At 39.7% G+C, this 21169-nt stretch overlaps 1 protein-coding gene across 3 annotated transcripts in view; it reads left to right on the forward strand.

The window, feature by feature from the left end:
• The window catches only part of HDAC9 (histone deacetylase 9), a 480635-nt gene extending 460698 nt beyond the window's left edge, over positions 1-19937 (forward strand). For all 3 annotated transcript variants that reach the window (XM_087821194.1, XM_087821193.1, XM_087821195.1), the window contains 3 exons: positions 664-874; positions 1519-1736; positions 17321-19937. In XM_087821194.1, the coding sequence (XP_087677320.1) occupies positions 664-874; positions 1519-1736; positions 17321-17635 (744 nt within the window). In that variant the 3' untranslated portion in view covers positions 17636-19937. The remainder of the gene's footprint in view (positions 1-663; positions 875-1518; positions 1737-17320) is intronic.
• The last annotated feature ends 1232 nt before the right edge of the window (positions 19938-21169 follow it).

A 21169-nucleotide genomic window follows, 5' to 3' on the forward strand; every position in this document is an offset into this window, starting at 1 on the left:
ATTGCTGTGATGTATCCTTAGTTTAGCAGTTTGAATAAATTTTACTTTTTTAATATACCTTTTACTTTATCAGTATATTAAAATATTTTAGAAATCAACTTCCTAGTTAGTAAGCCTGAAATTGGCATCTTTTGTTTTTTCAACCCTTACCCGAGGATATTTTTTCCATTGCTTTTCAGAGAGAGTGGAAGGGAGAGAGAGAGAGAAACATCGATGTGAGAGAGACACATCGATGGGCTGCTTCCCATGTTCACCCCAGCGATGGCCTGGGACCGAGCCTGCAACCAAGGCCCGTGCCCTTGGCGGGAATCAAACCCAGCACCCTTCAGTGTGCGGGCTGGAGCTCTAACCACTGAGCCTCACCGGCCAGGGGAGATTAGCATCATTTTTTAATGTTAAAAAATCTTTTTTAAGTTCAGTACGATGATACCTAATACTAAATTGTCTCCAGTGCTTCAGCTCTACCTTTATGCCTCCTTTGTGAATTCAGTTAGATTAAAAGACACTCTGTTATCCATTTTTCCCTACTCAGCCACAGGTAAAATGGGTCTTTTTTTTTTTTTTAGGGGTATGAGGCGGGATATGGAATGAAAAACTAATGTACAGATCTAACGACCCACATGGATGAAAGAGCATTAATACCTTTACTCTTTCTTGACACAGGCTTCGAATTCACTGAAAGAGAAACAGAAGTGTGAGGCCCAGACCCTGAGGCAAGGCGTGCCTCTGCCTGGGCAGTTTGGGGGCACCATCCCCGCGTCTTCAAGCCATCCCCACGTCGCTTTAGAGGGAAAGCCCAACAGCAGCCACCAGGCCCTCCTGCAGCATTTATTATTGAAAGAACAAATGCGACAGCAAAAGCTTCTTGTAGCTGGTAATTAACAAGGGCACCGTTTGTACGTCATTTGGGGGCTTTTATTTATTAGCTTTGCAATGCGATGTCTTTTTAACTCAAGGCTCCGATAAAGATTTACCATTTACCAAGGCCTCCCTAATACCTGGTACTGTGGGAAAGGCTGTTATCTTTAGTTACGCCTCTAGATCAGGAATGGGGAAACTTTTTCCTGCCCAGGGCCATTTGGATATTTATAACATCATTTGCAGGCCATACAAAATTATCGACTTAAAAATTAGCTAAGAAAAAAGCTCCTAGATTTATTGAATTTCTAGTCCCGCCTGCAGTTGCCTTGGCAGGGCCAGACCAGATGATTTTGAGGGCCGTATACAGCCTGCAAGCCAGATGTTCCCCACCCCTGCTCTAGATCCATGAAAAACAACAACAACTCACCTTATTTAACCTTCGCATACCAGAGTGGACTACCGGTGAGTCATTGCTCAGCCTCAGGCCTGGTCAATGCTTTGGCACTTTTGCCTTCACGACATCCAACCCAGCCTTCTGATGTTTGCCCGGTAGAATCACTTCTTTTCTTAAAACGTATCTTCTCTATCTGTTTTCTGTGGCTTCGTCTTTTCTTAAACAAAATTGTGTGTGTTTGTACATGGATTTTTTTTTTTCAGGCGCAGTTCCCTTACATCCTCAGTCTCCCTTGGCAACAAAAGAGAGAATTTCACCTGGCATTCGAGGTACCCACAAACTCCCCCGCCACAGACCCCTGAATCGAACCCAGTCTGCACCTTTGCCTCAGAGCACGTTGGCTCAGCTGGTCATTCAGCAGCAACACCAGCAGTTCTTGGAGAAGCAGAAGCAATACCAGCAACAGATCCACATGAACAAAGTAAGCCCAGAGCCAGCTCAAAGTGTCATAACCGCCATTGTGGAAATTGGGGTTCTCTTCCCTGACCTGGGCATTCAGGGGGAGAAAGTTGGTATAATTCTTTTCCAAAGGAGATTGCCATCAGAGCTCAAGGACACCATCCCGGTACCAGGGTTTTCACCATCCTTGCATTTATGGGATATTTGTAGCAATTTTGACATTATGGATTAGCAAGGTCTTTTGTGACTGAGCACCTATTTTAATACAGAAGGACAGACAGGCACTTGTGTGCAGAGCCTCATACCTATTGCAGAAGAGGCTTGAGGCAGAGTTGATGGTGGTGGGTTGGCATCTTAAAAGGTTTGCACAGGTGCTGGCAGATTTAAATGACAAGGTTAGCCAACAAGGTATTTTTCAGCAACTTGTATATATCCATGTTGTAGTTACTTTTCTTAGCATTTCCCACTTCATTCCGAACAGTTTTTAAAACAGTTTCTGAAAACCTTGTGGTAATTTCCTGCTGGCAGCCCTGTGGTGGCTAAAATGGACAGCGAACGTCTGTATCGCACCACATCCTTAGATGCTCTCCTGCTGAGGCAACCACAAGCAGACAGTGATTACAATCTAACAACAGCAGACAGGCTGGTGAAGCATTTTCCCTGGACTTTTAAGCAAAACTGGTCCGTACAGTTTTGCAACCAGCCTCTGGTATGGTTGGTCTACAAAATGGAATCTGCTCATTCCTGGAAAATGTTAAGGTCCTGAATCTCAAGAGTCTATCCACTCACCTTTGTTACTGTACCGCCTACAATCTCATAGAGACATTATGTTGAGAAATGATGTCCTGTTTATAGATAGACCAGATAGATAGATAGATAGATAGATAGATAGATAGATAGATAGATAGATAGATAGATAGATAGATAGATAGATTATTTTATTGTATTGTAAACAAAGCGAAACCTTTGGGCAAAGTTCTAATCATCTAATAGCAGTAGGAGAAGGGGGTCTTTATCAAGTGCTTACCTGATTGCAGGTGGGCCTAGAGTTGCTCTCTTCTCTTTGAGCTCCACCTTACAAGGCAGGGCCATGAAGGGAGCATGGGCTGAAGATGACACTACTGAACAGAAATTCTTCCAGCCCAGCCCTTCCATACTTTCAGAGATGCTGTGTATGTGTGTGGGTTGGGGGTTGGAAGGAGCTTGCTGGCAGTGGCAACTATCTCTCCTGCCATCTTTCAATCTACTGCAGACTCCTTATATATCATCAGATTAATGCCTATTTTATCCCTACAGCATTTCTCTAAATTATGAAATTATTTTTGTATAACACCAGTCTCATGGGAGAACCAACTTCCCTCTTATATAATGGCATAATACTCATTGACTTGAATGTGCTTCTGCATGTTTGCTGTGTTATGGTAGAGTTAGGTTGTTTTGTGGTTTCTCAGCATGACTTAAAACTGCCAGGTATTCTTGAAAAATACTTGGTCGAGTGTCCAAATATAGTGAGAAAAATGTATGTGGAAGGAAAGATTGGGAATCCTACTTTTTGCCTGATAATGTTCTAATGTAGAATTAGGTTTGTTAGATTCCTATGAATACCTCAAAGATTATTTTGGAATACGTGTTTTATGACCTAGAGTTGCCACTGTTTCAGACTCAGATGGTATGCTGGTGTCAGAGTCTCTATATTTCAGCATCGCACTTGAGATTTTGATAGGCGATGCCCATCTCCGTCACGTGGCGGAAACCGAGCTGGAAAGCAGGCATTTGCATGTTAGCAATGAGCAAGGCAAATCTTATCAGAGATCTGCTCCCATGTGGAGCCGATTCCTTGGAATCTGTTAAGAATTCTTCCCAAAATTAGAAACAAACCTACACGTTTAGGTACATGTTTGTACAGTGGTTTGATTATGAAATCTTGTCCTAATTAGGGAAAATGAAGTCCAGAAAACTTCAAAGCGCAAGGCTGATCTTTATATATTAACCCCTCTCAGCTCGGGTGTTTAGATTACTCACGCAGGTCTCCCGGTGGCTTTTGCCCAAGTATGTATTCCATATGTTTAATCAAGATGGCATATGCATTGGGTATCCTCCGGGTTTTGAAAAGATTTCACCTGCTCTCAATTGTCAAAGGGAACAGAGTAGAACCTTATTAAAGAAAATATTAAACCTCTGTCCTATTTTAAAGTATTCACAATAGAACCATCAGGAAACAAATTGCTATAGTTCAGCCTTCCCGTGAGGTGATGAAAACGTTTATTTCACATTAGGTGAGGGCCATAACTTAGATGTCAAAGCTACCAACTTTCTGTATAACAATATATTTATCTGTCCTATAACTATTTAGACTACCCACTAATGAGAAATAAACACAGAAACTTTATATCATCTTTTTGCCTGTTATCTTGGATGAACTTGTATTGAATCCTTCAAACTGGAGCCTAATAGTTGGCGTAATGAAAACATGGCCCCTGCTCTTGGGATACTTACTATAGCAGGAAATATAGGCAGGTGTGCAAACGACATAGTTTAAAATGCCTCTGCCTTTTACTTCCTCAACTTTTTTATTCGAGGTATTTAGGGAAACAGAAATGGAGTGACAAGAAAGAAAAAATAAGATTTATTTCTAAACCTACATTTTATTAAATATGAGAGGCCTTCATGGTGTGAAATTTTTAATGATATATTTCAATTGCTAATAACCTTTAGAATTAGAAGCACAGAGCATAGTTTATACAATGGTTTACATATTAAATTTTGAAGACTTTCTCATATCTTGCTATAATTTGAATATATTTATGAAAGCAGTCATTCATGCTTATTGTAACTGTACAGTGTAAATGTTGTTAATTATACTAAACAATTTTACCTGCTTGTTGCCTAATATACAGTGACATTTACATGGGAAATTTGTGCATTGTAAGAATTATTTGCCTGATATAATTATGGTGTAGGTACTCAATAGCTTAGCAGAAATATCCCTGGGATGGGTTTATATAATATTTGTATTGTTATATCTACACAATGAGGCAAGTTAGAAAGGTGAGTGAAGATCCTGTCCCAATGATTTATCTCTGCTAATCAGTACGAATATTCTACCTTCACTGAAAGTGTTTTGAGAAGCTTAATCATAAAAAATTCATGGCTTATAGCATTTGTTCTTTTCTCTTTTTGAGACATCGAACAAATTCAGAAATGCGTCGAACAGTTTTTATTGCTGATATATGGTACATTCATGCAAGGATGACTTGTGAGCCTTTACAAAAAACACAAGAGTTTCTTTATACTGACATCAAAGTAAGACTTGCTTTTGCTAGTCTTTTGCTCTTTTTTTAAAAAAAGATTTTTTAATTGATTTTTAGGGAGAGGGAGTGAGAGAGAAACCTTGATGTGAGAGAACATTGATCAGCTGCCTCCTGCACGCCCCCTGCCGGGCACTGAGCCTGCAACCTGGGCATGTGGCCTGCCCGGGAATTGAACAGGCAACCTTTCGGTGCGTGGGATGATCCCCAACCAACTGAGGCACACCAGCGAGGGCTCTTTCCTTTTTTATTTATTGGAAGAAAAAATCGTTTCTAAAATAGAATTCTCTTCATAAATACAAAAGAGCAAACAAAAAAATAAGAGGGTATTGGTAATTTTCTTCGGAGCCCATTTCAAGTTTAAGTATTGGCACGGCTTTTCTGGTAAAGTAAAACTATGATAAATGAAAACAAAACACACCTCAGTTATTTGGATATTTTTATGATTTCTGAAGTATCCTGACTGCCTATTTAAATGAAGGGCACATCTCTAGTCATATCACTATGTGATATACAGAAATTTCCCGAAGCATCTTCAGGCATTTTTCTGGTGAGATAATTTGGCATAGCTCTCAGTCTCCTTCCCATGACATTTCTCAGTTAATTACTTTATTGTTGCAGTATTAATAGAATTGCCTCGATTTATGCCTAATAGTTTCTATTTTAACTATAATTACAGCATCTTTTCTAATACCTATGTTTTTTCATATTCTTCCAAATCCATATGAGCAGAAATTAAAAGAAACCTCTTCCTTCATTCGGTAGTTATTGGAATTAAATACTGACCTGTGCTTGCATCCATTTAGCAAATCATATTGAATTTTTACTTTGTGCCAGGCACTATTTTAGGCACTAAGAAAACAACATTCAGTGTCCTCGTGGAGCTTACATTGTGGGGAGCAGGGGGGGGAGGGTCAGTATTCAAGGGAACAGTAATACAGTGTGTTCAGTATTAGGATAGAAGGCATGAGGGAAGGAGCTTGTTTTCTTTGAGGAAATAAGACTTGAGACTTGTTTGGTTACTTCTCTGGATTGTCTTGTCCTTTTACATCTTTTCTTTGTTTATTTCTGCCTTCCTTCCCTTCCTTCTTTCTCTCTCTCTTCCTGTCTCTCTCTCCCCCCTCTCCCCCTTTCTCTCCTTCCCTCCCTCCCTCCCTCTCTTTCTTTCTTATATATGCTTGGTGATAAATATCTTATGCATTCCTATGACTGGATACCAGCCAACACTTTTTAAAAAACTCACATAAATCATGAGATGCTATCTTATATATGTCAAGGTTCACTCCAGATATAAGTATTTATTATATATTTATTACTATGATACTTAGGCATTTTGACATGAGAGCTATTTTATCATAATAAAAATATATTTAAGACAAGACCAGCAAAGGGCAGGCCAAGCAGATGTCTTGTGTTGCCCTTACTCAAACAGGTAGATGTTATGTCTGACAAGCAAGGCATGAGTATAATTCTGCTCAAATGCTGGAACAGAGCAAATGGGGAGCTTTCGTTAAGTTTTAGGAGAGAATTTGACCTTTTATGTGAGCAGTATCTGTTCTATTCCTTTTCTTGACATAATTTCTAACACAAATGTTACATATTCTCTATAGCCCTTCATGATTCATACCCACTCCTTGTCCCCAATCCATCCCCAGGAGCCCAACGGAGTATCTTCTTTCATGCCTGTGGTCACATACAAACATAGCATGTATACGTATGGGTGTTACTTTTTTTTTATGAAGTGTCCCCGAAGGCAGACCTAAGATAAAGCTGTTTTGTACACTGTTGAGCAAAGTGTATATTTTCCCAAGAAGATTAATGTGAAGAACAACTATTATTTAATAAAGGTAATTCTATCCATGGCTTACCTGTGGGGAGATTAAAATTTTAAGTTTAATTCGATGAGGCCCATGGACCAATCTTTGCTTTGCAGCTGCACCCACTTCTCCTAGCATGTGTTTCCCTCCCCTTTTATGCGCTGTGCATCTTCTCCATGGGTACCTAGGGACAGGATCATTTAAATAATACCAGCTCCCTCTTATGTAGGATCTCCTGTGAGCTGGGACACCATGCTCACGTTCTTATGGATGTTATCCCCTCAAACTTAACAACCCACTTTTTTTTTAATGTCAAGAAATTTAATTTGAATGAGCTTACATACGTTGACAAAGGTGACAGGGCTGGCAGTCGACAGAGCTGGAATTCGACATAGGAATGACAGCCTGTCCTTCACCTGAACTTGTGCTTATGATTTTAGTGTTGTTCTTACACCAGGCAGGAGACAAGGTTTTCCTAATTTTATTTTTGCCCGAAAGTAGAAAACTTACAATTAAAAACAAGGCAAACTAACAAAAAAAGGAAGGTCGTCTTATGTTCTGTTGGTGTTGGTTTGGATTTGTCAGGATGAACAAGTCCCATTTCCTTACCCGGCCTCCCCACTTCCCATGCATTGCCCTCCGTCTTGGGAGGTTTTTGTTGTTGTTTAATGGGCCTGAGGGTAGGACATTCAGATATCCTGTTGGTTTATAAGGTTTTTCAGTGTGAGCGCGGTGCAGAGCCAAGTACAGCCAGGCCACGTTTCATTCCTTTCCCGCCTGCTGTCACATTGCCATTTTTTAAAATTGGGCAAACATCTCGCAGGACTTCTGAGCAATCCTGGAGCTGAAAGTCCACTGACTTCATCAAGTTCAGCCGAAATGCAAATGTTGGCATCTCATCTATGGGTGGTTGGAAAATGCCTTGTTTTAAGTTTTGAAAAATGGATGAGCAGAAACTTGAACTGGGCTTTCATTTAGGAAAGTAGGCATTACTGTTGTCAGGTCTAATTTCCCTCTATCCATTTGACAGCTTGTTTCCATGCAGAGTCTTTAATCACCAATTTCGGATTACATTCTGCCCATTAGATGGATAGTATATCCAAAAAACGTTAGCTAGCACTGAAAGGTAGTCTTAATTTTATAACTGTAAAAAGGGTCCTAGATTATTTATCTATCTGTAGAGGTTTATAAAAGAAACTTTGACTTTACCCTTAAATAGATGCTATTTTGACATGATTAGCCCAATGTAAATAGATCTGTGTAGGTACGTAGTTGGCTTCAAAAAAAACCACTTATGCTACAATCCCAGCTTACATCAGCATAGAGAATTCATATAGAAGCATTTCACTATATAATTACAAGTCGATGGTTTATAATATACAGAAAATGGCTTGTTGCTTTATTATTAGATGTGATGAAACCCTGTGTTTGTAAAAGAAACTAAATGACCATTTCAGTGGATTAATGTAAAACATTCATAAACGTTCCCAGTGCTGCATTTATTCCTCAAAGACGTAGGGAAGAACCTTAACCTTTCCCTTTTACTCTGTACTGTTAATCTAGACAGAGACGCTCTTACTGAATGAGGCAAACAATAGACGGACATGACTGTGAGGTAAGAAAATAGGGGAAAGGAAAATATCTGGGGAATTAAACCATGCGAGTCTTTTGACTGATATTGCTTCCAGGCAGTTCAAAGGGAGAGGGGAGCTAAATAATTTGGTTGTTTCCCAACCTTGACAAATAGTTTCATTGGACAGAATGAAATAATTAGGTCTTACTAAAGAATTTTTAATATAGCTCAGTGATTTGTGGACATGAAACCCACCAATGTGTAGCTGTCCCCTTGTTACAGAGTTTGGTTGCTTATAAGTTCCCGATTGTAGATTTTTTTCTCCCTCTATCCTTCTGCTCTTTCTCTAAATACTTATGAAATCCGAGGGATTATAGTGACCCTGAAATGTCATATGGTCTAGAGTATCCCCATTTCTGGAGGCAGAATTGCATCTGGGGCTATTCCCCCTTATCCTGAATGAAACGTTACTCTCTTGCTCTCAATTTAGTTGTACCAACCAGCAATAATAACTCACTTCTACAAAATAATTTCTGGCATGGAATAATTTACGATGTCCCACAGAGATTTATTAGCGGCCATTATGCTGCATACTGGAAATGAAAATAAAGCAAGCATGTTATTTCCCTTGAATGGGCTCACAGACCTGCAAACAGATAATTCTCTTCAAAGATAGTTCTACATAATACATAGCTCATTTGAGTAGCAAGATCAAGAATACTTGATATACTTTCCAAAAGACGTTTCTGGTGTCCTGCACAATTATTTATCAGTTTTTCATCTTAGGTCAAACTGTCGAACCTCTTTGTCCAGTAATTCTCTAATCTGCACATTTTAGAGGTAGCTCGCGAGGCTTACCCGAGAGAACGTACGGAAAGTGCTTTGTAAACATGGTAAGCACTACTGAAATCTAGCTCAGTATTTATATTCTTATATAGCACGAATAGTTCTTTTTTAAAATTGATTGATTGACTTTAGAGACAGAGAAGAAGGGAGGAGAGAGAGAGAAACAGCGATTTGTTGTTCCGCTTATTTCTGCGCTCATTGGTTGCTGCTTGTATGTGTCTGACTAGGGATCGAACCCTCAACCTTGGCATATGGGGACAATGCTCGAACCATTTGAGCTACCCAGCTAGGGACTAATAGTTCTATTTTCCTTTTTCTGTTAATGAAAATGGTTGCCTGGAAGGCCTAGACTGTTTCCAAGGCACACATTTCCCACTTGTCTCAATATTGCATCGAGCTGTTTCGTTGTCAACCAAACCACTAAATTTTGTTCCAGTTTTCTCTTACATCTTTATATTCACTATGCAGCCAACCTTGTTTTATCTTTGGAACAATATTATGGTTAGTTATTGAATTTTTATTGAGGCATAATTTACACACAGTAAAATTTATTCCTTTCGCTGTACAGTTCAGTGAGTTTTGACAAATGCATATTATTGTCATATAATTATCACAATCAAGATTACAGAACAAGTCCTGCAACTTCCAGAATTCCCTTCTCCTCTCCTTTGTGGCCAGTGCCCACCCCTACCTCCAACCCCTGGCAGGGTAGTTAAAGTTTTCACCATGTAAGGAACATTTTTAAGAAGTCCCAATTGTGAAGGATGGTGTATTTTGAAAGCATGCACGTTAGCCCTATCTGATCTAAACCGCATAATGTTCAGCCAAGAAGGGACATAGGGATTGTCTTCAGAGGTCGCACGCTGACAGTCTTAGGCAGGATCTGTTCCGTTGAACTGCTGTCTTTGGCCTGCCTGGTATCTTAAAAAGCACTTGAATTATTGGTGAATCTTTAAAAGTAGAAATACTTCAAATACAATTCTGGATTTCTGGCATCGTCTGAAAAATTAAAAAGTCTGGCCACACTGGGTCCACGTTTCCAAGTGGCAGTTATCATCGGGCTTGTTCTTCATCACCCTATTTTATTTTATTTTTTTAAAGTTAATTTTATTTTTTCTAACCATTTATCCCCTCTATGCCCTCTTCTACCTCGCCTGTCCCCCGTCACTACACTGTTGTCCAGGTCCAAGAGTTCTCTCTCTTTTTTTTCTTCTTTGCTCAATCCCTCCACCCCCCTCCAAACTGGGTTTGCAGGGCTGTCCCTTTTACCAAAGGGATTGATCAACGCAGGCAAAGGGAGATGGTCACCCATCAAGCGATTGGAAGAGCATTGGCTTTGAGATCTTGTCTATTCTGAGACAGTCCAAAATCACCAGTGATTAGCAAAAAAGATAAATAAATACGGATACCTTTCCTCGCTGTGCCTCTATTCATTACCCTTAAAGAGCAAAAAAAGAAAACATTGAAAGAAAGTGTACTTTCAAATGAAAATCAGAAAGATTATTGGGAAAATCCTGTTATGTAATATGAAAGGGCCTATAGTACACCGTGCTGTAACAGAGGGAAAAATAAGTCCCTTCATGTTCCGGTTAAGAGAAATCCCTCATGGTTATGTTCTCTTGCTGAGGATTTTATGTTCTGAAAGGCCTATTTTCCCGTTTCCGCTTTTGCCCACCTAAATCCAATCTTCTAGAGTGGCCAGCATGATCCTTTACAAATGCAAGTCAACCTAAGTCAAAGGCTTGCTTAAAACTCCCCAGTTGCTCTTTATTGCTTCTAGGATGAAATTCAAACGTCTTTGACCTACCAGGCTGTCCTGATCCGGCTCTTGTCCCCTGGGTGACCTCGTCTCACTCCCTTCCCTTACTAACAGCTCCGGCCACACTGGCCTCCTCTCCTGTCTGTGGGGAATCTCAGCCCACTGCCAGGAGCTGTGCTGTGCTAGCCGCAGTTCTTTACGGAAGGTCCAACCTCCAGGGCTTCTCATGACTAGATCTTGGTAATGGGCCTCTCTCAGCTCAAACCTCACGTCTTCAGAGAATTCTTCCCTGCCCAAACTAGACGCAGACACTTCGCCCATCTTCTTCTATCACATTAAGTTACAGTCTTCAGTTGCTGATTTTCTGTTTATCCCACTGAAGGTTTGCCTAACTGACCTCTCTCTTCCCAGGGGCTGGTATATAGTAAGTGCTCAATAAAAATTGTCGAATGCATGAAGGCGTGAGTGGGTAAACTAGCTGAGAGGAGGAAATGTTCATTCTCCTTCTCAGAGGTAAACACTCAAGTTATTGAAACATTAAGATGCTGTCAGAGCCAAAGATAGGGATTTAAATTGCAGGTGTTGCTTTAGACAATCATTTAGAGTTATAAAGATATACAAGTTTTTATTAAGAATGTACTTGGTCCCTAGATTAATTTATGTGGCTCCAATATTGGTAAGAAAGGGTGTTTTTCAGTTCAGACGTCTAATTTATGTGAATAAGGAACCAATAGATGGAAAATCTTTCTCTCTTGTTATTTAATTTTGGTTCTTCTGGTTATTTTCCCAAAACGCACAGAAGCGAAATAGCATGGAGTATTTTGGCTAGAGGCAGAGTTCTTCTATGAGTAGACCTCTAGATTTGAAAGCCCTCCAAGCTCTGCGTGTTGTTTTTGAGAACATTTGGTGCATACCTAATCTGTTTGTGAATTGAAACCCAATTTTATCATTATTTTTAAGTCTAGTTTCCTTGGAGCTTAAGGGAGAGGTTTTATTTTCCAAAAGAAGAATTTTACTCTTTTTTTTTTTTTTTAAGTGTGCTATTGCCATGATCCAAGTAAAATCTGCCTTTAAATCTGAGGCAAAATAAGAAAGCATTGAGTTGGGTTGAAGGTCATTTTACATAGTTTAATAATCACATTCAACCATTTGTGCCTAATGATTTGTTGATAATTTCAGAAAATCAGATGTCTGTCAGAAACAGATTTACTCCTTGTGCACTCCTGTTCTTGGTTGCCATTCCAGATCTGAAGATATTTGTGGGGACATGAAGGATTTCTGTGGCAAAAGTTAAAAAACAGAATTTAAAGATATTTTATTCAAAAACACTTAATGCTCGTTGACTTCTAGACTTATCAATGTACCTCACACGCAGATGAGCTTCATGGGTTAATGTGTAAAGATTAGCACACAGCCTTTAATTACTTAATGAATTTTACAGCATTTGCCCATAGAACCTGTGATGTTTAACGTGAAATATAAAATGCTGAAATTATGGACACGCTATAAATATGATCATATTAAGGACTGATAAGAATTGAAGGGTTAAGTTGTAATACCTGGAGTGTTAGAAATCTGAATAAATCACGCTATCTGGCCTACAGACTATCTGTGTGAGTGTGTATAGGTGTGTGTTACACATGCAGAATGGGCATAGGCTGGTAGCTTCTTAGTGTTCCTGCAGTTGATGGACAACACCGTGGACGAAGGCATGGAGAACAGAGACACGCTGACAGGTTAGTAAGGGCACAGATAAAAGGGGCAGGAGAAGCTGTGCAGCCATCAGCTTCATCTCAGCTGGGTTCCCACCAGGGCAACTCACCTGGTGGCAGAGGCATGACACACGGTGTTTCACCGACGGGCCTCACCCGAGATTCACACGGGCTCGCACATTTATCTGCCACACATATGGTTCGTCTTGTGTTTTCTAGCCAGCAAGGCCACAGCTCAACCTTGCTGGGGGATCACCTCCAGATGTTCAACCAAAGAGAGACCCTGCCACCCCACTGAGAGCAAGCAGACAGCTCCTCCCCGCATCTGGGGCCTCTCAGCGCCTGTACAAATTCGAAAAATTGCCATCTTTGTAATGGTCGTGTTTGTAGTTCAAAAACAGGTAGAACTCACAACTTTGTCTGAATACTGACTTTCTTAGTAAATAGGCGGAAACTTACAGATAGTACCAAGTAACTTTTTATTTTAAATACCTGAAAGAAGTCACACCTGGCAGGCGGGTTTTCTGGGACTTTTGTTAGCAGATTCTCCTTGCTCATGTTAATTGCTCACTTTTCCACTCTGGCCAATTTGACTGTTTAAAGAAAAACAGCTTTTGTGAAATACCTAAAACACAATAGGAGGTGCAGGTTAACTCCCTCCGTGCCTTTAGGTCTTGCAGTGCCAGCCGCAGGGGGTCCCATGTCTCTCTTTTCCATTTCCCGAAACTTGACAAAGCCCATTTTGTTCCAGAGATGGTGGTAGTTTACTGTCCACATCCACACTGGCATTTGGTTCATAACCTGGGAAGGAAGGTGTCAAAGCCTTGCTCCCGAACGTTAGGTTTTCAGGTATTGATGAAAAAGGCAAGTGAGGGAGAAATGGGGAGCAATCCTAGATTTTTGACGCATGCCATTGGGTCACACTGTTCACTCAGGTGAGAAAATAGGTGATGGATCCATTTGGGTGGGCTGGGAATAAAGATGATCTTTGAGCCGTTTAAAGTTTATGGTGCCTATTAGATATTCTAGATCTAAGCAAAAACATGAAGCAAGCAGCTGACTCGGCAGGTTTGGAGCTCTGGGGAGACATTGGAATTGTTTGTATTAATCCAGTTGTCATCAGAATGTGGCCGTTTCAGAGCAGAGTGCAGAGTGGAAGGGTGTAAAAGCGCCTAGGTGTCTACTCTTTTTGGGAGATAATTCCGTTTTTCTTGGGCATGAAGTGCCTTCTTTATAAAATAAGGGTTTGAAGAGTATTATACATTTTCCAGCACCACCATTTTATACCTGTATGATCTTCATGCATAAGTGAACTGTTTTATGTCAAGAAATTGTTTCTCTTTACAAACCATTAAGGAATTCTGCCCTTGGAAGAGGCTCCGGTTGTCATTCAGACTTCATGTCCAGTTTTCACAGCATGATTCAATCTGGGAGTTTTCTCCCTCCTGGTTCCTCTAGGGCATCAGAGGTGAAGATAAAGCCAGGGAACTGCTGGAATAAATGGCGTGGTGTCTAGATGGCTCTCTAAAAATTGTTATACACAATTTCCGTACAGATCTCTGTCAGTGAGGTGGTAAATACCGACCCAGCTTGATTCATGGATGAAATGATGTGATTCCTGGGTACTTCAGTCATCTCAGAATAATATTAATAGGTCAGATCTTAGAAGGTTTTCTGTTAAAATGAACATATGATATATTCTGTGAACATTCAGCATTTTGTCAGTGGTAGAGATTTTCTCAGACATACTTGCTTTGGGAAATGAGAGTCCAGTATATTCACACAGTTTGTCTGGCCTTTGGCTGCGCCGACACCAGTAATATTAACCTCGTGCTTTCAAAGGTGCTGTGATGGTGTCTTGTTTTCCTTTCTAAAATGCATCACCCTCCCTGACACGTATTAATAGTCTATTGAAATTGCCGATAGATGTGGCATTCGTGCGGTCATTAAGTGACTTTTGTCAGGAGAGATTTCAGTCAAATAGTGTGGATGAAAGCCTGTTTGTTGTGAATCCTAAAGTGAATGAAAGAAGAAAAATAAAGACGGGAAGAGAGACAACTCAAGGAGTTTTACTGTGAAGTTTTACAGGATGGCTGTGGAGGGAGGGGCAGGTTTTATTTAAGAGGAATGAAACCACCGAAAGCGCACAAGTGAGGGCACCCCATTAGAGGGGGGACTGTGGGATGGAGCAGGCAAGTGCAGGGGCGCAGACCCCCTGAAGCCAGCGACGGACCGGGCCAGGAGCGCAGACGTCGCTCTCATTGCAGCCGGGGGAGGGCGACTGGGACAGTCCGGTTTCTCCGCTGGTGCTTCTATTTTCCCAGTGAAAGGAGAAGCAAAGGTATGGGCAGGGAGTGAGGAAAAGGCCTGGAGATTACTAATTTGAGGAGAGAGGAGTCATATGAAATAGTCACCGAAGGAGGGGGGCAGTAAATTATCTGGAGAAATGTAGTGGGATTGCCAGGGCCCATTTGGGGGCTACGATCGTGAATTTGAAGAGAGACACTCGGCACAATAGCAGCTTGTTTATTTGTTTCCCAGCTCATTCAGCGGCTCGGGTTTGCAGAGATTTGTTATTAACCCAGGTTAGAAGTCCTGGTTATGAAAAGGCAGGGCAGTTGGAGATAATGTAAGGGAGCGAGTTTTAATGATAGAGGGTGGAGCCCCATCCGGCCAGGAGGGAGCCGAGGGACTGTGGGGAGGGGTGATGGGCAGTGAGACTGTGGTTGGCTCGGTGGCTTTTAGGACCCTCCAGAGATGAGGTCTGGTTGTGGTCAGAATGTCCTGAGGATGAGCCAGAAGAAAGGAGTGAGGTTGGAAACTGAGATTCAGGCGAGGGTCCAGTACAGATAAAGTCCAGGTCTGGGGTGTGATGGTGATGTTGAGAGCGGAGGTACAGTGGAGGCCAAGGCCACCGGAGGTAAGGAGGCCAAGGCCCTGAGCGGCCCTGTTGGAACTGGGGAGGAGAGCAAGAGCAACAGGAAAGCCTTTTTCCTCTTGGTTATTAAATACTCCTGCAGCCAGGCATCCAGAAGCTGGAGAAGATGCGGAGTCTCCCTTCTCAAGCAGGGACTTTTGACATGGCATTTCCTGGGCACTGGTCATGTGCTCTCCTGCTAACCTTTCATGAATGGCCCTCAGTCCCTGGGCGACGACCACACGTACCATATAGTTGTTTTTTTCTCTAGTCCTGTTTATCTTTATTTCCACCCCTCACACACATGTTACTAACTATCCCTTCCCATCCTTCATCTTTCATGTCTCAGGCTAAACATAGCACCCTCTCGGCGAAACCTTCCCTAACAGTCCACACTCCACTCCATGCCACTGGGATGTGCCCTTGTAACACCGTGTTTCTTTCTTTTCCATGTACCATTCTTGCAAACAAGAATGCGTTTATCAGCTTCTAACAGTAGCCTTTAAGCTTCATGAGGGCAGGGTGATGGCTGTTTTCCCAGTGCTCGGAACGGTGTCTTGAACATAGTTGGCACTCAACTGGTATTCATTGAAAAATGAATGAAAACTCCCAATAGTTCTACCTACAGTGAAAATGAAGGGCTTCATCAGGGCCTCTTGAGGTTTATGCCTAAAGGGGTTACGACACCCTTCAAAGTTTGAATCCTTATGTTTTCTAACTCTAACGTGTGTGTTTAGTTTTAAAAACATAGGTCGGTGTGAGTGGGAGGGTAGACTTGAATTTTACGTAGAAAAGTCTGCATTCATGCTTTTAGCGGTGGTGTTCTGAGTGTGTTGCTTATTACATAATTGGCATGTTGCTTATGTGGGCACTGACTCAGCAGAAAACCAAACACTTTTGAAAACACAGTTCAAGATCCGCAGATGAGCAGTCAATAGAGTCAGTGTCAAATAAAACAAAAGGCCTATCTATGGGAGGTGAAATCAGATTGAGAATTTCTCCCCATTACTGAGCTTTTATGACTACCGTATTTTGCTATTATTTAAATTAGGTGTGTTATCAGTTATCTTTTAAAATCAGTGGCCAGTTAATTCATACACTTTTGAAGATTAAGTAGGGTTTAATTTACAAATAAACAAAAGGTCTAAATAATAATTATCAAATTAAAAAAATAATTTCTTGTTTCTTTCCTAATGTTTAATTTCCCTTTGGATGGGTTCGTAGGACACTTTTAGTGCAGTCAAAAAAATTTGAAGCCCTACATATTTTTTAAGTTCAGGATTTCATATCGTTATTTTCGTGTTTTACAAGTATATATAAGAAGGTGTTTTATCACTTGACCATTTAGGAATAGGACTGTTAGCATTTGTATTCTGGATTTTATAGTGGTTGACATTTTTTGAAAAACGAGATTTTTGGAAAATTTTCACTACCTTTCCATTATTTTCATTACATTTCCTATTTTGAGAAGAGAAAGAAATTCCAGGTTTATTTGGATTACATTGACTCCACTCTTGTGAAAGTTTTATGGTTTCCATAGAAAAAGTTTATTATTTACCTCTTTTCCACCATTTTCTAAGTGTGTTAAAGAGTCATTAGAAATCTAAGTGCATTTTGCTGCCCTGTTACCACCAAGAACTATTGAATGTTGAACCCCTCAACACTCTCTTCTAGCTGCTTTCGAAATCTATTGAACAACTGAAGCAACCAGGCAGTCACCTGGAGGAAGCCGAGGAAGAGCTTCAGGGGGACCAGGCGATGCAGGAAGACAGAGCGCCCTCTAGTGGCAACAGCACTAGGAGCGACAGCAGTGCTTGTGTGGAGGACACTCTGGGACAAGTTGGGGCTGTGAAGGTGAAGGAGGAGCCAGTGGACAGTGATGAAGATGCTCAGATCCAGGAAATGGAATCTGGGGAGCAGGCTGCTTTTATGCAACAGGTAATAGGCAAAGATTTAGCTCCAGGATTTGTCATTAAAGTCATTATCTGATCATAAAATGCACTGCAGATTTTGGTAAATGGATTATCATTTCCTATCTCTGAATAATCTGATTTTTGAGTTTAAGGATTCTAACTAATGTGTATATATCTATATAGAGGTCTCTGTAGACTGATCTCTATATAGATATCAAGGTTTCATCGAAACTTCACTGGTAAGGAAATACCTGTTACACTAATATTATACTACATAAGCATCCAAGTAATTAACAGGCTTTAAGTTCATCCCAAAGCCTGCCGCATCAGTTACTTCGAAGGAAAACCAACTCACTGTTGTTTTAGTTTATCTGTTGAGATCAGTGACTGCTGGATAGAGAGTCCCAGTCCGATCAATGACACATTCTATTAGTTCTTGATTTTTTTTTTTAACATGTAGAATTCAATGTTCACATTGTTGTACATAATGTATGATACTAGTCTTGAACACTGTTAAAGGTAGTCTGCCCCTTCCTTCCTCTCTCATTTTTGTTAAGTGACATGTTCTGGTTACCATGCCAATAGTCCTAGGTTACTGTATAGATTGCAATTGAAAATATTAGGAATAGAGGTGGTTTTAAATATATAGATGCAAAGTACAGCACTATTTTAAATATCACATTATGTCTCACCTAGCACTGCTCGTGTTACTTTTATCTTGTGTTATTTGATGACACTGTCTATCCACGAAAGATAAATGAAGCAGATGCAGATGTTGGCAAGAAGGAACGTGTGCAGCCTGATGGTCCAATCAGATACTCTCTTGTATCCACAGTTGCAGAAAACACGGCAAGAGTGTGCTTATTTCTGATACGAGGTCCACATCATGTTTCAGAGAAGCCAGTTATCATATTTTATAATCTCTATCCCTAGGATCTCTTAAGTATAATTCCATAACGCCCTGGCATACGCCATCCCACTTGGGCAGATAAAATATTAGGGAGGCGAGGCTTGACAGAAGAACCCACTGGTACATAATGCACCTTCAGAAGGACTGTGTCCTTTGATGCTATCAAATGCAGACAACTTTGAAGGCCACAGAAGGCTGTTTATTTAAGTCACTTCTTTGTCAGGTCCCTGCTGTTCTGCAGAAAGCTGATTCCACGAGGCTGAAGGGGAAATGCCTGTGGAAGCAGGAAGTCCAAGTGATTCATGTCCCGGGGAATGCAGGGGGGAAGCAGTAGTGTTTTCCTCTTTCTGTTTTTAAAGGGCGCTCTATGAATTGATTTATTGTCTAAGAAAATAACACCCCACGTAGGGAAATTGTTAAGGAAGCTTTCCACTGGAACACTTCCTTCACTGCTCCCTTTTGATATGTTTACCTTGTTTTATAGGTTTACTTTTGTTAAGCTGGTTAAATATTCGTTGTGTTAAGACCCCTCTAATATGAATAATCCGAGTTGACCTAGAATCTTTGTGAAGTTTTTTTCTATTAAAATATTTATATTTCTAAATCCGAGGTATTGAAAGGTGTAGTATCCTGTTTCAAAGGAGATATAGCAGTTTTGCCAAATGTAGACATTGTACAATTGTTATGTTACTGGCACGTGTTGTTTACATTTTGCTGTGACATTTAAAAATATTTCTTAAAAAAAAAAAAGGTTACTGCTAAAGATACATTATCCTTTTTTAAAAAGTCTCCATTCAAATTAAATTAATACAGCTAGAAGTTAGAAAGTTTAAAACTTTTCCATATAATGAAAGTCCTGATCGTTTGACAAATAGCTATAATACTTCCTATTACCAAGATATTTTGGTTAGTCTATTCCTTCAGATTAAAATGACGTTTTGTCAGTTTTTTTGCATTAAAAATACGGCATTCCTAAAATAAAATTGTATATTTTTTCCATCTCATAAATATACATTTTCTTTAAAGTCTTTTTTTCAATCTCATAAAAAAAGGGATAGTGCATCTTTTAAAATACATTTTATTTGGGGAGGAACATGTGGCTGAGCAGACTTTTGTATAATATTACTTCAAAGATATGTAATCACAAACAAAAAAAAAACAACCCTATTTTTTATAATGTTATTTGAGAGAGCTTCATCAGTACAGTTGGTGGACGTTCACTGTTTGAATTTGATAGTCTTTGAATTTAATCAAGAAACTACCTGGAACCAGTGAAAAGAAAAGCTGGACTTAAATAATCTTAAAGCTAATTGATAATTGTCTCTTTTAAAATCTACTGTATTTATTATAATTTACACCCTTGATGGTGATCTCTTGTTTTGTGTTGTAAATATATTGTTTGTATGTTTCTCTTCTTGCCTTCTGTTATAAGTCTCTTCCTTTCTCAAATAAAGTTTTTTTTAAAAGATCCCCTTTCATACATATGGCTTTGTGTAAATTTGATATATAATCGAATTCGAAGCTCACGCATTAGGTGTCATCTACCAAAATATATTACCACTCTTTGTTGAAACAAGAAAATAAACATATTTTGAGCAGTTACTTCTATGCCATTAATAATAATAAATCCAACAATAATGATTTAAAGTATCTACATGAGCCATTATCAAATAGCAAACACATGTAAACTTTGTTGCCTTTTCATTCCCCCAGTGTGGCCTTTTTCATGATATGCTATCAACCTTGATGTCAATATAAAATTTTATGTAAATAGATGTCAATTCCTAACTTTTCTCAACTTAAAAAATTATTTTTAAACAGGTTAACTTAATCCCTTGACTATAACAAGCACTCAATAAATATTAAAATAAATAACTTTTTATGTATTATGATAGTTCTATCTATTACAGTGAGAGCCTGACCTACAAGTATAAAGTGACAGTACATAAATTTAAGGAGAAAAGAGTAATTAAATTACCTCCCCTTATATGGAAATAATTATTTAATGCTACTGTGAAAAACAAGGAGCCTGACTCAGGAAACGGGAACTGGACCAAGACATCCCATAGGCCATGACATACTTTGTTCCTCTTCTGGTCAGTTGCTAGCAAAATTAATTAGCCCATATTTCATAACGTGTCTCTGTATATTTGATTCAATAGGTTAAAAATATTTGTTTTATATTCTTTGATTCCCTTAATCTAAACTTTAATAGTGTCATACAAATTCAAGTTACTCTAAGTCACAACAGTATTGCCCTAGATTGGTAAGCATACTGAAGCTAGTGTCGTTGACTATTGTAAAATGGGTTATCATTCCTTAATGCCATACATTTGATACTTTGGTCAGAATTGTGGAAATACCTTGGATATTAGTCATGACTTCCTGCAACTTGCCTTTGGACTATAAAATTACAAGATGAACTAGGTACTAGACATCCTCAAAAAAGAGTTGGAGGAATCAATTAGATAACAGTTTTATACTGTATATTTGATTTCCAAACTGTGAAGTAGCTATTTCAGTAAAAAGCACCAATCTCGTGTTAGGAACTTATTCTTCAGAAAAATGGTTTTTGCCAGGACTTGCAATAAATGTCCATTAGATTTCCTCTTCCAGCAATAAAAAGTGGCCTTTTTCTTTGAGGAGATGGCTGCTGAAATAGAGATTGCTACTTTCCATAGATCTGAGAAAGAAGTCTTG

This window comes from Miniopterus natalensis, chromosome 10 (assembly GCF_054644295.1).
Source record: "Miniopterus natalensis isolate mMinNat1 chromosome 10, mMinNat1.hap1, whole genome shotgun sequence".
In the NCBI taxonomy this organism is placed as follows: domain Eukaryota; kingdom Metazoa; phylum Chordata; class Mammalia; order Chiroptera; family Miniopteridae; genus Miniopterus; species Miniopterus natalensis.